General features: G+C 44.5%; 1 protein-coding gene and 1 long non-coding RNA gene across 6 annotated transcripts in view; one reads left to right on the plus strand and one right to left on the minus strand.

Moving 5' to 3' along the window:
• Positions 1-46: 46 nt before the first annotated feature.
• Positions 47-12290, plus strand: LOC123580367. Of its 3 annotated transcripts, XR_006703270.1 has the most exons (3): positions 47-98; positions 8071-8152; positions 8941-12290. It is a non-coding gene; the product is annotated as an uncharacterized LOC123580367 (long non-coding RNA). The 3 variants fall into 3 exon arrangements; XR_006703271.1 differs by lacking the exon at positions 8071-8152; XR_006703269.1 differs by lacking the exon at positions 47-98 and having other exon boundaries at positions 3940-8152.
• Positions 11190-13404, minus strand: part of CSNK2A1 (casein kinase 2 alpha 1) — a 56541-nt gene continuing 54326 nt past the window's right edge. For all 3 annotated transcript variants that reach the window (XM_045445023.1, XM_045445022.1, XM_045445024.1), the window contains exon 13: positions 11190-12579. In XM_045445023.1, the coding sequence (XP_045300979.1) occupies positions 12464-12579 (116 nt within the window). In that variant the 3' untranslated portion in view covers positions 11190-12463. The remainder of the gene's footprint in view (positions 12580-13404) is intronic.

The following is a 13404-nucleotide window of genomic DNA, read 5'->3' on the forward strand; positions in this document are numbered from 1 at the left end:
GGCGGTCGGGGGACACCCGCGCGGGCGCCCTAAGTGGCGAGAGGAAGCGCGCGCCCCAGAGTTCTAGCCGAGCTATAGCGCGCGGCACACTTGAGTAGGTGTGTACGGGACCAGATTTTGTCATTTCTTTTTGCTTTTCCTATCTGTAAAATGATAATGATGATAAAAGTACTGTCTTAACCAGGTCTTTGAATATAGAAAATCCCAGAAACCGAGACTCGTGATTGAGTGTAGAGCACAGGGACACAGCTCAATTCTTGCCTGCGGGAGTGATGGGACCGAGACAGGCTCTCCTCCCCGTCACAGCTCTAGGGCTAAAGTGTGTGGTCCTAGCAAGGCTTGGGCCAACTTTGATGCTCTGTAAAAGAGGGGAGTGGCTGGCTCTCAGGGAAAAGGGAAAGGGAAAAGCTACTGTCAAGTGCTCAGCAACTGGAACAAGGTGTCCCAGAGGAGGTAACCAGTTCTTGTCTCAGGCTGGTTCCTCATCTCTGGGCAGCACGTTGTCTAACTACAGTTCATCACCGTGAAGCTCTAAGTGAGAGCAGGACCAGGAATGCCAGCCTCATAATCCCCCATGCCTACTCTTTTTGAAAGGAGCACTAGGTGGTGAACGAGAATTTTTAAAAAGCCTTCCCGGGCCGGGGCGCCTGGGTGGCGCAGTCGGTTAAGCGTCCGACTTCAGCCAGGTCACGATCTCGCGGTCCGTGAGTTCGAGCCCCGTGTCGGGCTCTGGGCTGATGGCCCAGAGCCTGGAGCCTGCTTCCGATTCTGTGTCTCCCTCTCTCTCTGACCCTCCCCCGTTCATGCTCTGTCTCTCTCTGTCTCAAAAATAAATAAAAACGTTAAAAAAAAAAAATTAAAAAAAAAAAAAAAAGCCTTCCCGGGCCAATAGAAACCAGCCTGTCGTTTGAACATTGTGATGGCCAATGCCCATTGCCCTGTGGCCTGGGCTTGGAACCTGTAGGTAAGCCAGGGCCTGCTAGGCTGGCCTGCCACGGGGCCCAGGACACCGAGAAGTATGAATATCTTGAAAGACCCTAAATCACAAAATAGAGATGGAACGCATTTCTTTGTCCAACAACTATTCGTGGTCCTTACCCAGACCAGGCCAGTGTTGGGACCCCAAATAACAAAGCTCTGTTCTCTGCTCTCCAGGACAGCTCAAGTTGGTAGGGGAGGTGGACTCAACTTACAAGAGATAAGTTCTAGGAAAGGGGGAAAGAAGCTTAGAGGGTTATAGAAGCCCAGGGAGGGGCATCAGCCACACACAGAGGCAGGAGAGGGTGATGAAGAAAAACTTCCTGGGGTGGTGATTTCTGTTTATTTAGATGATGAACAGCAGGATTAAGTCAGTTGATGTAGGGAAGAGCGTTCTAGGCTAAGGAAACAACTAAGCAAACCATAGCCTAGAAATGAAGTGGTTTAATGTTCTTTCTTACAGCATAGTATGATAGGGAAGTGGACTTTGACAGTGGTGAGGGCAGAGAAGTGTGCATGGGGCAAGTCAGTAGGACCTCTTAAACCATACTTGAGTTTGGACTGGATGCAGTCAGCAGGGTGGGATTAAAGAAATTTTCACAATCAATGTGGTCCTTAAAGCCATCTAGAGGGGCGCCTGGGTGGCGCAGTCGGTTAGGCGTCCGACTTCAGCCAGGTCACGATCTCGCGGTCTGTGAGTTCGAGCCCCGCGTCAGGCTCTGGGCTGATGGCTCAGAGCCTGGAGCCTGTTTCCGATTCTGTGTCTCCCTCTCTCTCTGCCCCTCCCCCGTTCATGCTCTGTCTCTCTCTGTCCCAAAAATAAATAAATGTTGAAAAAAAAAATTTTTTTAAAGCCATCTAGATTAATCCTCATCCCCAGTGTAAGAATCACCTCCACTTATCCATACAACAAATGTTTATGGAGCCAGGTTGTGAGCTGGGATGTAGAATGACCAATATTCATTCAGTTTTTTAGCTTCTGATGGGGAAGAGAGACAAGTAACCAGGTAATTGTAAAGCCAAGTGAAAAGAGGTCAGACAGGAAACAACCTTGAAGTCTAGTAGAACATGGAAAATTCCAGAAACTGATTCATGACTGAGTGTAAGGCACAAGGGCATCAGGTGTCTGTGGTATGCAGAATTTTAAAGTGGTCCCCAAGATTCCCACTCCATGGTGTACGTGGCTGAATAATCCCTTCCCTTTGAGTGTGGGCAGGACTTGTGGATATGATGGGTTTTTCTCTCATGAATACATAATGTTACACGGCAAAGGTAAAGGGATTATGCAGACATAATGAAGGTTCCAAATCAGTTGACTCTGAAGTAGTCACAAGGGAAATTGGCCTGGGTGGACTTCATCACAGAAGTCCTTCAAAAGAAGGTGCAGGCCTTCCTGCAGGAGAAAGTCAAAGCAGCAGAGACATTCTCTTGTTCACCTTGAAGATGTAAACTTCCATGCTGCGGAGAGGGACACATGGCAGGGAGGCGAACAGCCTCTAGGTAGGGAGGGGCTCCGTTCTACACCACAAGGAACTGAATTTGGCCAACAGTGAGCTTGAAGAGGACCCTGAGCCTCATTTGAGATCAGAGACTTGGTGGACAGCTTGATTTTAGACTGGTGAGACCCAGGGCAAAGGACCCAGCTAACCCACACTCGGATGCCGGAGCCGTGGGAAAGATAATACATTTGTGGTACTTTGTTACACAGCAAGTGACTGAAAATCGCAGCCCAAACAAACTCAGGCCCAAAGCCTTATTGGCTCACAGAACTGAAAGGTTCTTGCCCTTCTGTGTCCTCTCTCCATCTCTCAGCTGCTCGCCCCTTCCTGTTGACTGCACTCACCTACAGGTCTTGGGTCACAACAGGGCTCTGGCAGGGTCTCACGTACTTCTACGTCTGACTCTGAAATAACAGTGGATTTGTCTTTGTCCCAGAATTCCTGAGAACAGCCAGAACATGTGTCATTGGTGCTGCCACCTGCCTGGGCCTGGACCAGTCACTGTGGCCTCTACATGCTGATTGGTTACGCCTGAGTCTCCTGCTCCACCACTAAGCCAGGGTGGAACCCTGTACCAAACTCTGGGGCTGACAGTGGGAAAGAGATGGAGAGACCAATTTTAGTGATTGACCTCGGATTTACAACACACCTCTTTAACCAGTTTGCCTTCAAAGGATATCCTGCTTCGTGCACAGTATAAGGCCTTAAAAAAGTGGATTCCCATTTCTTCCCTTCTGTTCTTCATGCTGTGGTCATATACTTTATTCTTTATTACTAAAAAAATTTTTAATGTTTATTTTTGAGAGAGAGAGAGAGAGCGTGCGACTGAGCACGAGTGGGGGAGGGGCAGAGAGAGAGAGGGAGACACAGAATCTGAAGCGGGCTCCAGGCTCTGACCTGTCAGCACAGAGCCCGACGTGGGGCCCAAACCCCACGTGGGGCCATGAGATCATGACCTGAGCTGAAGTCGGCCGCTTAACCGACTGAGCCACCTATTCCTTAAATAGGTGCCCCTATTCCTTAAAAAAAAAATAAAATTATGTTTATTCATTTTCGAAAGACAGAGACGGAGTGCAAGGAGGGGAGGGGTAGAGAGAGAGGGGGACACAGAATCTGAAGCAGGCTCCAGGCTCCCAGCTGTTAGCACAGAGCCCGACGCGGGGCTCAAACTCATGAACCGCGAGATCATGACCCAAGCCGCGAGATCATGACCGGAGCCGAAGTTGGACGCTCCGCTGACTGAGCCACCCAGGTGCTCCTGTTCTTTACTACTTTAAATCCCTTCCTTCTCTTCCCCTTCTCCCACCCCTGGCCCCCACCCTGCACTTGCAGAGAACTACTTAACTACATGCTGTCACTAGAGATTAGTTTGCATTTTCTAGAATTTTACATGGATGAACTCAAACAGTACATACTTTTGTCTGGCTTTCACTCAGAGTTATTTCAAAACCAATCCATGTTATTGGATAAGGTTATTCCTTTTATTGCTCAGTATTTCATTGTACAGATATACCACCATTCATGTATACACATTTTTTATTTTTACATATGCTATAAATACACATTCTAAAGGGTGGCCCATGAGCCAAGAACGACTTTAAAACAATTTTAAATGATTTGGGGGAAAAAGTCAAAAGACTTAACTTGTAGCACATAAACATTACATGAAACTCAAATCTCAGAGTCCACAGTTTTATTGAAACACAGCCATGCACATCGACCTATTGTCTAAGACTCATTTCATGCCACAGCGTTAGAGTGCTTACAAGAGGACACGCAAAACCTAAAATATTTACCTGCTCCTTTATAGGCTTGCTGACCTCTTTAGACTTAAGGCAATTCAAAATTTTGAAATTTTGCTTTCATTTATTCCATTTCCGGCACTCTTTATTTCATGGTAGGCTCGCTCCCATTTCTGTCTGGTTTCATATTCCTTCTGCCTGAAGAACTTCAGTATTTCTTGTAGAAACAGATCTTCTGGCAATGTATTCCTCCAGTTCTTTTTTAGTTAGAAAAGGCTTTATTTGTCCTTTATTTTCAAGGATATTTTCACTGGGTGTGGGACTCTGGGCTGATAGGTTTTCTTCTTTCAGCACTGGTCACTCCATTGTCTCCTGTCTTGCATCATTTGGTAATTTTTGGCTTCCCCGGTATATTGTATGTTATTTTCCCTCTGGGCTGGATGGCCTCTAAGATTCTATGTTTTAGCATTTTTGATATGCTTAGTGTGTGTATAGATTTGTTTGGTGTTCTCTGAACTTCTTGGATCTGTGGCTTGGCGTCTGTCCTTAATACTGGAAAATTCCCAACCTTTATTTCTTCAAGTATTTCCTTGCTTATATGAATTCATTTGGCCTCTTGTGCTCCAACAACCCACCGTGAGAAGAGCATACCCTGGGTAGCTGAATCCAGTTTAGATCAGCTGAACTATAGTTGTAGTTGACCTAGAGATCCGTGTGAAGAGTTAGTGTTTTTGGTGAAAGGAACAGAGAGCAAAAGAGAGAAAGAAAAAGTTTATAATGACTGGCTAGAAACCTGGACAGAGATTCTTGGCAGTGCAGCTATGGAAAGGCAGTCCAGGAAGAACTGGGCCGGGAGACATGGGGTCTGATCCCAGGTGCGGGCCGTGGTAGCTCAAACTTGCTCAGGCTGAGCCTCTTTCCTAACCAGCTCCAGCAGCCCTACCTCTGGGAAGGCTTCCTTGACTGTTCTCTCTGCCCCAAGTGCTCAGGATTCCTTTCTGCAGATTGAGTTTTTCTGACATTTATCTTAACCTCACCTCCCAGAGGCGACTACAGCTAGTTTTTTATTTTCTTCCAATCTTTTTCTTAGGGGCAGTCTGTTTCAGTTTCTACCTTGAAAGGCCCTGAGGCTGTCTCCTATCTCCCTCGGGGCATTCAAACCCTACCCCCTAGCCTCTGTGGCCCATCTGTCTCCATGCCTGGGGTCTTGGGGGTCACTGTGACTTCCAATATCCACTTACCTTCAGAATGAATGGTCTTCCCTTCTGCCACCTGGGAATTTCCATTTCTTTCTTTGAAATTGGCTATGTACTTGAAAGTAAAGTGTTATTTTAAAATGTCAGCATCTTCATGTATTTAGAACAAGAGGCAGGTGGTTATCTGAGTTAGCTGGGTCTACTATGTTGATTGGCAATGTGATTTTTCCTGGAAACATTTTCTTTTGAGTACAGGTGCCCCGTTTGCACAGTTTTGTTTCCCACTTTTCTGTTTGACAAGAACACATTTCCCCTTGGGCTTATGTCTCATCTCTTTCAATCTCCACTGTTTAGCACAGGGCCAGGTTCATGAACACCAACTAATGTTTGCTGAAGGGCCTCTCATATAAACACATGACGTCTGGAAAGACCAGTCAATCAGGTGAATGTATAAAGGACACTGGGCTGAGGGGGACGGAAGAAAGTATTTATCAGAGTGTGGAGAGCTGTGGGTATGTAAGCTTCTTCGTAGGAAATTCACCGTGAGGTTCCCAGAACCGTTCATACAGAAAGAAGCAAGGTCCTCCCTTTCTGGGGACGTCTACAAATCTGTAGCTGAGACTGACTCACAGGGTGAGACCAGGAAATCATTTACCAGCTGCTGCTGCTTTTCCTTTTTCTCATTAGAGAAGGCAAGAAAACTCCGTCAAAGCGGGTGATGCAAGAATGAAGTTGACTCAGAAATACCCAATCCCCTCAGGAACTTCTCCAAGAAATGGATTGGCCATTTTATAAACTCCCATCTGGAGACATTATAGCGAGACCACGAAGAATCCCTGGTGATTATCATGGCCACAGGGAGGCAAATCCACACTGAAATTTGCTATACTGCAAGATTATTTAGCTTTCAGAAGATTAATTAAAAATTCAAAGACGACAGAATGATAGTCTTAGAGGGAAATGAGTGAGATGGGGTGGGCGCAGACAAAGTAATGCTGGCCTACATGCTAATTAGAAATGACTTACATTGTTAAAAATCTGTCACATTTAATGCATGGATTTTTTTTTAATGTTTATTTTATTTTGAGAGAGCGAGCGAGTGAGCATGAACAGGGGAGGGGTAGAGAGAGAGGGAGACACAGAATCCGAAGCAGGCTCCAGGCTCTGAGCTGTCAGCACAGAGCCCGACGTGGGGCCCGAACCCACAAGCCATGAGATCACGACCTGAGCTGAAGTCTGACACTTAACCGACTGAGCCACCCAGGCGCCCTGGATTTTTTTTTTTTTTTTTTTTTTTTCTTAAAGAAGACACTTTACAATCATCTACTGTGAAACTGTAGGGATGAATGCACAAATCTATGGCCTCCCTATACATGTGACATTGTCTTTCTGCATATGAATCTGCACAACTGTACAATTCAGAGTGGAAGGGAGCATTGAGTCCGCCTGCAGCGTGTGCCAGGCACTTTCCAAGCACTGACTGTTGAGTCTGAACCACCACCCTATGAAGCAGGTATTTAGACCTCAATTTTACAGATGCAGAAAACGTTAGGACTTCTGGGGCAGAGGGGAAGAGAGGAGGATATGATCAGGAAATAAAGGGCAAAGCGGGCTTCATCTGTATTGGTAATGCAGACCTAACCTGAACAGTAGGCTCACGGGTGTGTTATAGCTTCTTTGTAACTGGCAGAGGTCCAAAGTGTTATACGGTAATTTAAATCACTTGTGAAGATTCAGAGAGATTAACTAACTGACCCCAAACCATACACCCAGACAGAACTCTGTTTAGAACCAGGACACTTAAGTTCTACTAGGTTATTTCTGACATTTAGCACAGCATCATAGTAAGGTATAAAATCTAGAAAGTACTTGAATATGTGAAGATTGATTCCAGAACCAGACTATCTTGTGACACCCACTATACATCTATTTTACCCAGAGAACAGCCTGAATTTCCTATTACTATATACAATGGTGGAAAGCAGGACTCTCTTAGCATCCAAGTCTACTAAATTGGTAAGGATCACTGCTTAGTCTTCAGCCACTTACGATTTCACCAAGGCCTCATTAAATAAACATTTTCTTGTCACGTTAGTTCAGTCTGGCCTGTGGCTTATAATTACAGCTGCAAACTTAAGAGCAAGATTCTTCTGATCTGAGATAATTTATGCAGTAGTACTTTCATTACTTACCGTGTGTGCGCGTGCACACACGTGTGGTGGAATGTGTGCGTGTGTGTGGGAAGGTGGAAGTGGGAGCCGAGGATGGAATTACCATTTACTGAGCATCTATTATGAGCCTGGTATGGTGCTAAGCATTTTCCTTGTGCTACTCTATTCAATCCTCTTCAATCCTCAGGGATATTGGCATACTTTCTGAAAAGTTTTTATGAGGATGCACAGATTAGTAAGACCTACAAGGTCAGCAGGAGTTTACGTGTAGGCCGAGAGAGACAACAATACGATCAACGTTCAGGTGTAACCAGGCAGAAGGGCAAGGGGATGGTTATGGCAGTGGGGGAAGCAGGCTGAGGGCAGTTGAGATAGGGTGGAACATCTGCTCAGATCAAGGTTTTTAGACACATGTTTTTTGAGGAGGGAACCGGGGACTTCTTTACTTCAAAGTCTTCTGGTTACTCACTTTTTCCTTAAGCAGGAAAAGGCCCCGGGGAGACAGTCTCTCTAACAAGCATGTCACCAGGGACCATCAGCCACAGTCCCTATCGCTTTGGCACAAGGTAGGAGGGGATTACCAGCGGGGGCGGGGGGGGGGGGGGGGTAGGCAAGGACTGGTGACTGCACAATCACCCAACCCAACCCTAATCTTGGGAGAGAATCTGCTGGTGGGAATCTGCAGGCAGTGGTGAACAGCCAGATTTTTCCAAGAGATGTCCAACGGTCAGTTCTAATTATAACCACACTTGGCAACAGGTGAGGCAAGATGAAATTTAAAGACCGAGAGGAAATTAAAATCCCCCAGTCTGTCAACCAATCTCCAGTTTTCTCAACTATTTTAGGACTATGGTAATTAGCCATACTCTGAAGACAATTTTAAAAACTAGATTGCTCTGTCTCTAACGGGCCCACTCCAGCAATTTAGTCTTCCTGTCTCCTGTATAAAATGGAAATAAATTCATGAAATGAAGTTCAGGGAAATAAAATAAAGTTCATGAAAGTTAGACATTTCAGATACAAGGTATTACACAATAGTTCCTTTCACCTAAACCACACGTTTCAACGCCCAATATTAATGACATGTGGATGTCATAAAATAGTATGCAGTGAACATTTAAAGGAAACTAGAAGTTTGGGATAACAGCACTTCCTCTGATTTCAATTTTTTAAAGTTGTGGTTAAACGAGAAAGATCGAATGGCAATTCAAATATATAATCTTGCAGAATTTACTCATTTGGCAGTGGTAAGCAAGTCAACTAAATTTCATCTCTTTTACCAGCCCTTTGAGTAGTTTCTGCTTAAGCTGCCAAATATGTTCCTGTAAGCTCACCAGAAACATCTTCATTCCAGGCCCCAAGACTGCAAGTTGCCTCCAGGGCTAAGGTATCTCCAAGGCCGACCTTCCACAGGGCTTACTGCCATTCACTCAACACCGATCTTTTCTGCTAATGAACAAGCTGTCTCCATGGACCTTTTTATTTAAAACATCGACTCAAACCTTCTAAAATCAGTGATAGAGCTGAAAAGGAACTCTGAAGACACCTCACCCAACCTCACCCTGACTGAACACACAGAGGTCCTGGGAGGTCCCAAGGATGGACAGTACTGTGAATCACTTGCAAAGTCAGGACCAAGGACCAATCCTCCATACCAGGGGGCCAGGGAAACTAGGTTTATCAAGGGCGTAACAGGTGCCAGATATGACATTTACTCTCATTCAATCCCAAGGCAGCAGTGGCCCCATTTCATAGATGATGAAACAGATTCAGAAGTTAAGTAACTTGCCAAGTGGCCAAGTATGTGACAAGGGCAAGAATGAAACCAGTCCTGTTTAGCAACAACATCACGCCCTCTTTACTGAATCTTGATGTCAAAAACTTCCAGACTTCAGTGCTCCTCAACCAATCTTAATCCATCCCATTTCACATCTCCATCAACCCAGTATTAAATTCAAAACACACGAGACCTAAGCCATCTAACACAGACGGTGTCGGTTTTTGAGAAGCATATTGCTCAGGCTGCAGGGACATTTCATGTTTAAATGTTTTTATTTAAAAAAAAAATTAAAGACCTTCATGGCACAACTTCTTCCCAGCACAGTTATGTTTTAGTTATACCAATTACAATACAATTACAACCAATAAATCAAGGGGACGAGGGGGAGCTTCTGACTTCAAACTTAAAAAAAAAAAAAAAAAAAAAAAAAAAGAGGGGGGCACTTCAAACAAAGTTAAAAATTACTTAAAAAACCTTTCAGAGTAATTGCCAACACAACTGTCTTATACTGGCATTGCGTTTCCTGCCATCTAGTCACTGCAGACACAGGCAGCGCTGAGAAATAAAGTGTCCCAGTACAAGGTATACAGATGAGGTAATTTACAACAACACAGAAGTTGTTACTCTGTAAACCCTTGCCCCCCACCCACCCGCCCAACTGGGTCTTCTTTTTTTTCATGCTTCTGCAGTGACTCCTTAAGTAGCATTTTAAAAACTTCTATTTATTTTAAAAGGCTCTTGGGTGGCATTTCAGAGTCCTCTGCATTCACCTTCCGTCTCTTGCAAGGCCTGATGCGTGTTAGGAGGTCCAGCTGTCTGCAGCTCCCCACATCAGCCTCAGCCACAACTAGATTCTCTGAGCTACAAGGGTGGGATGTGAAGTCTCGATTTACAACCCTCCTCCCCACCTCAAAAGAAAGAATTCATTAGTCGTAAGTGTCCTGTTCAAATCACAATCCAGTGCAAACGTAATCACAAATTGCATCTCTGGCACATCCGGTGCTTTTAGCTTCTGCACAAATTCCACATGGTAACCCCCACAGCATTCTAGGGCATAAAAGGGTCAAGAACAATAAATATCCACTGTAAGTGGCCACAAGAAAGAAAATCACCCTGCCACACTGTCAGAATGTTTTCCCTATGGTTGAGAAGCATTATAAAAGGAGGCTTTAGCTTCCTCTAAAGTTTACCATTATATTCACGAAAGCCACCACCTTGATAAAGTTACTAGAGCCAAGATGGGTTATAAAGTTAGATAAGTTCATTAAATTCAACTCCTGAAACAATTATGTTTGTCTATGGCGCCCAGGCGAGAAAGGCTTATGATCTATAAAGGTAGGAGAAAGGGGAACTAAGACTTTAGGCCTTAAAATATGTTGGAAGAATTTTTCCTAGTTCCCACAAGCAGCTACTGTAATGAAAGAGTAGGAGAAAATACAGAGCTGATGGTTTTGCTATTGTGCTTAAAAAACTAGGCTTCCTCAGTGAAGCACCTGATAAACTTAGGTGGTTGGATTACAGTGGAAAATCCACTTTACACACACACAAACACACAAAAACTGGCGACTTTTCCATCCCCAATCCCTGCACTGCTGAGACACAAAATGAGTTTTATGGCAAAGGATCCTTAATCCCCAGAGACGCTTTGGCTTGTGGTGCTTTTTTAAGGCCTCTCTGCCCTGCCCGGTACCATGGGTCAAATGAGGGGTGTATAAAAATGGGGGCCTTGGGAAGCCTCCACGGTACAGGGCTGCAGGCCCCTCAGATGTGAACGTGAGACACCCACCCAGCGAGACCTTTACACAGGGAACTTAAATCTAACCTTGATAAATAAAACCAAACGTTTATTTACACCAAAGAATTCCAACACTGGATCTTTCACATGTGAAGGACAAAGTATTATATATATACACACAGCAAGGGGTGGCAGGGCTGTAACAAGAGAGTTTATAGTTTTCCCACAATTACAGGTCTACCATTTCAGTTTCACTGGAGATAGTGGCTCTGCTCCTACCTCTCAGATACATTTACAAGACTGAGGGGCAGGTCTTCTCACTGGATGGCATGTGAAGGAAGGGGAAGAAAGGAAGAAAAGAAGGCAGGAAGCTTAAAATGAAACTCCGTGTGGCCACATCTTCCATTAGCTCTGAAAGAGTTGCTAGCATGAAACCTATATAGACAATGTTTGTTTCTTTTGCAAAAAGCAATAAGTTAAGCCCAGTAACTAACTGAATTCAAAATGGCCAAGTCAAAGAAAACTGGAAAAGATTTTGCCTCCCCCTCCCACCAGCTACAGAGCATGTGGGGAGATGAAGGCGGAGAGGACCAAGGTAAGGAGACTGGGAGGGAAGGTATTAACATTTTAAACTAAACTGAAACTAGAAGTCTAAGTGAGTTGGATTTAGGGCTCGGTTAATAAGACATGATTCAGATTGAAGTTTTCAGGACCTGTCTGCACTTTGGGTAGGTGATATTCAGCATCTCAATGAAACTAAGACATATTTCCACTAGATTCACCATGACAACCCCACTGAAGCACTTGGAGTAAAGTGATAAAAGTGACCAGCAGCACAACGCTCTTGTAGGTTGGGTCCTCCCTTCCTTCTTCCTTCCCACCTCCCTTGAAGAAGCTACATTTTTATAATCTCTGGAGAAGAGCATGAGATATAAATCCCCCAAAGTGTGGGATGGTGGGGGAGCAATGATGGACATGGGAAGAGATCTCCACCCAAATGCAGCAGCCGGGATTGAGGCTGGTTCATCTTTGTTCTTTAGTGATGAGAAATTAAATTTAAAAGGGGGGAAAAATTTTGTCCGTGAAATATTCCACCTGCAGGTAATTTTTCAGGGAATCCCCTGAGTTATGAAAAGTTCGAGTTAAAAAAAAAAGAAAAGGAAAAAAAAAAAAGGAAAAAAAAAGAAAATCAGCCTATTATAATTTTTTTTTTTTTATGACTGAACTACTATAAATCCACAAGCAACGGTTCAGACACGGTGCTTCTGAAGTATTTCGCCCCTCCCCGCCAGGCGCAAGCTGCATCAAGGAGAGCGTCGACTCCCCCACCTCTGCTTAGGCATCAGGAGACAGAAGGGGCCGTTACTGCTGAGCGCCAGCGGCAGCTGGAACAGGCATCCCAAGGGGGTTGGCAGCAGCAATCACTGGTGAGCCTGCCAGAGGTCCAAGGGGTGAAGGGGTTGGCACTGAAGAAATCCCTAAAAGAAAACAGCTAACAATGAGCCAGACACCAACCATGGAAATCTTAGTCACCGGTTTTTCACAGTACCTGTTTCAAGAGTGACAACAGTTATTCTCTTTTTCCCTTTTTTAAGTAATCTCTACACCCAACATGAGGCTTGAACTTATGACCCGGAGATCAAGAGTCACATGTTCTTCCGACCGAGCCAGCCAAGCGCCCCAGTAATTCTTTTTTTTTTCTGAAGGCCTCTACACAGCCAGATTTTTACAAATTAAATCTAATTTCAAGTTACAATTAATTTCTAAATCAATTAAAGAGACAGGTAAAGAAATCTAAGCTGGGGGAGTTTAAGCAGTTTGTACAAAGTAGCAACTATCCTTGAATTGAAAACTGAGGCCTGTCTCTAGGGCAGCGCTTTCCAACCAAACTTTCTGCTCTGTAATCTCTGTGAATACGGTAGTCGCTAGCCACAAGTGGCTAAAGAGAACTTGCAATCTGGCTAGTGCAACTAAGGAGCTGTGTTTTAAACTGTATTCAATTTTAACTAATCTAAATAGCCACATGTGGCTAGTCTCGGCTCTACTGAACAGCGCGAGGCTAGAGCCAAAGCTCACGTGTTCTTACATCATGACGCCTAGTTAGGTGGCAGCTTTCCAAATTACCAAAAGTCATTTTCGGTGGGGAAATGCTAAAATGGTGTTTTAGAATTTATTTGGTTTCTTCTACTCATCTAATGACCAGAATTACCAGTTAGATTGCCTTCCTCAACCATCCAGTTAATTTTCAAATTGTTACAGATACACTTCTAGAACGGGTAATAAATTCTCATGGTTCAAAATAC

Source organism: Leopardus geoffroyi, chromosome A3 (genome assembly GCF_018350155.1).
Source record: "Leopardus geoffroyi isolate Oge1 chromosome A3, O.geoffroyi_Oge1_pat1.0, whole genome shotgun sequence".
Taxonomy (NCBI): Eukaryota; Metazoa; Chordata; class Mammalia; order Carnivora; family Felidae; genus Leopardus; species Leopardus geoffroyi.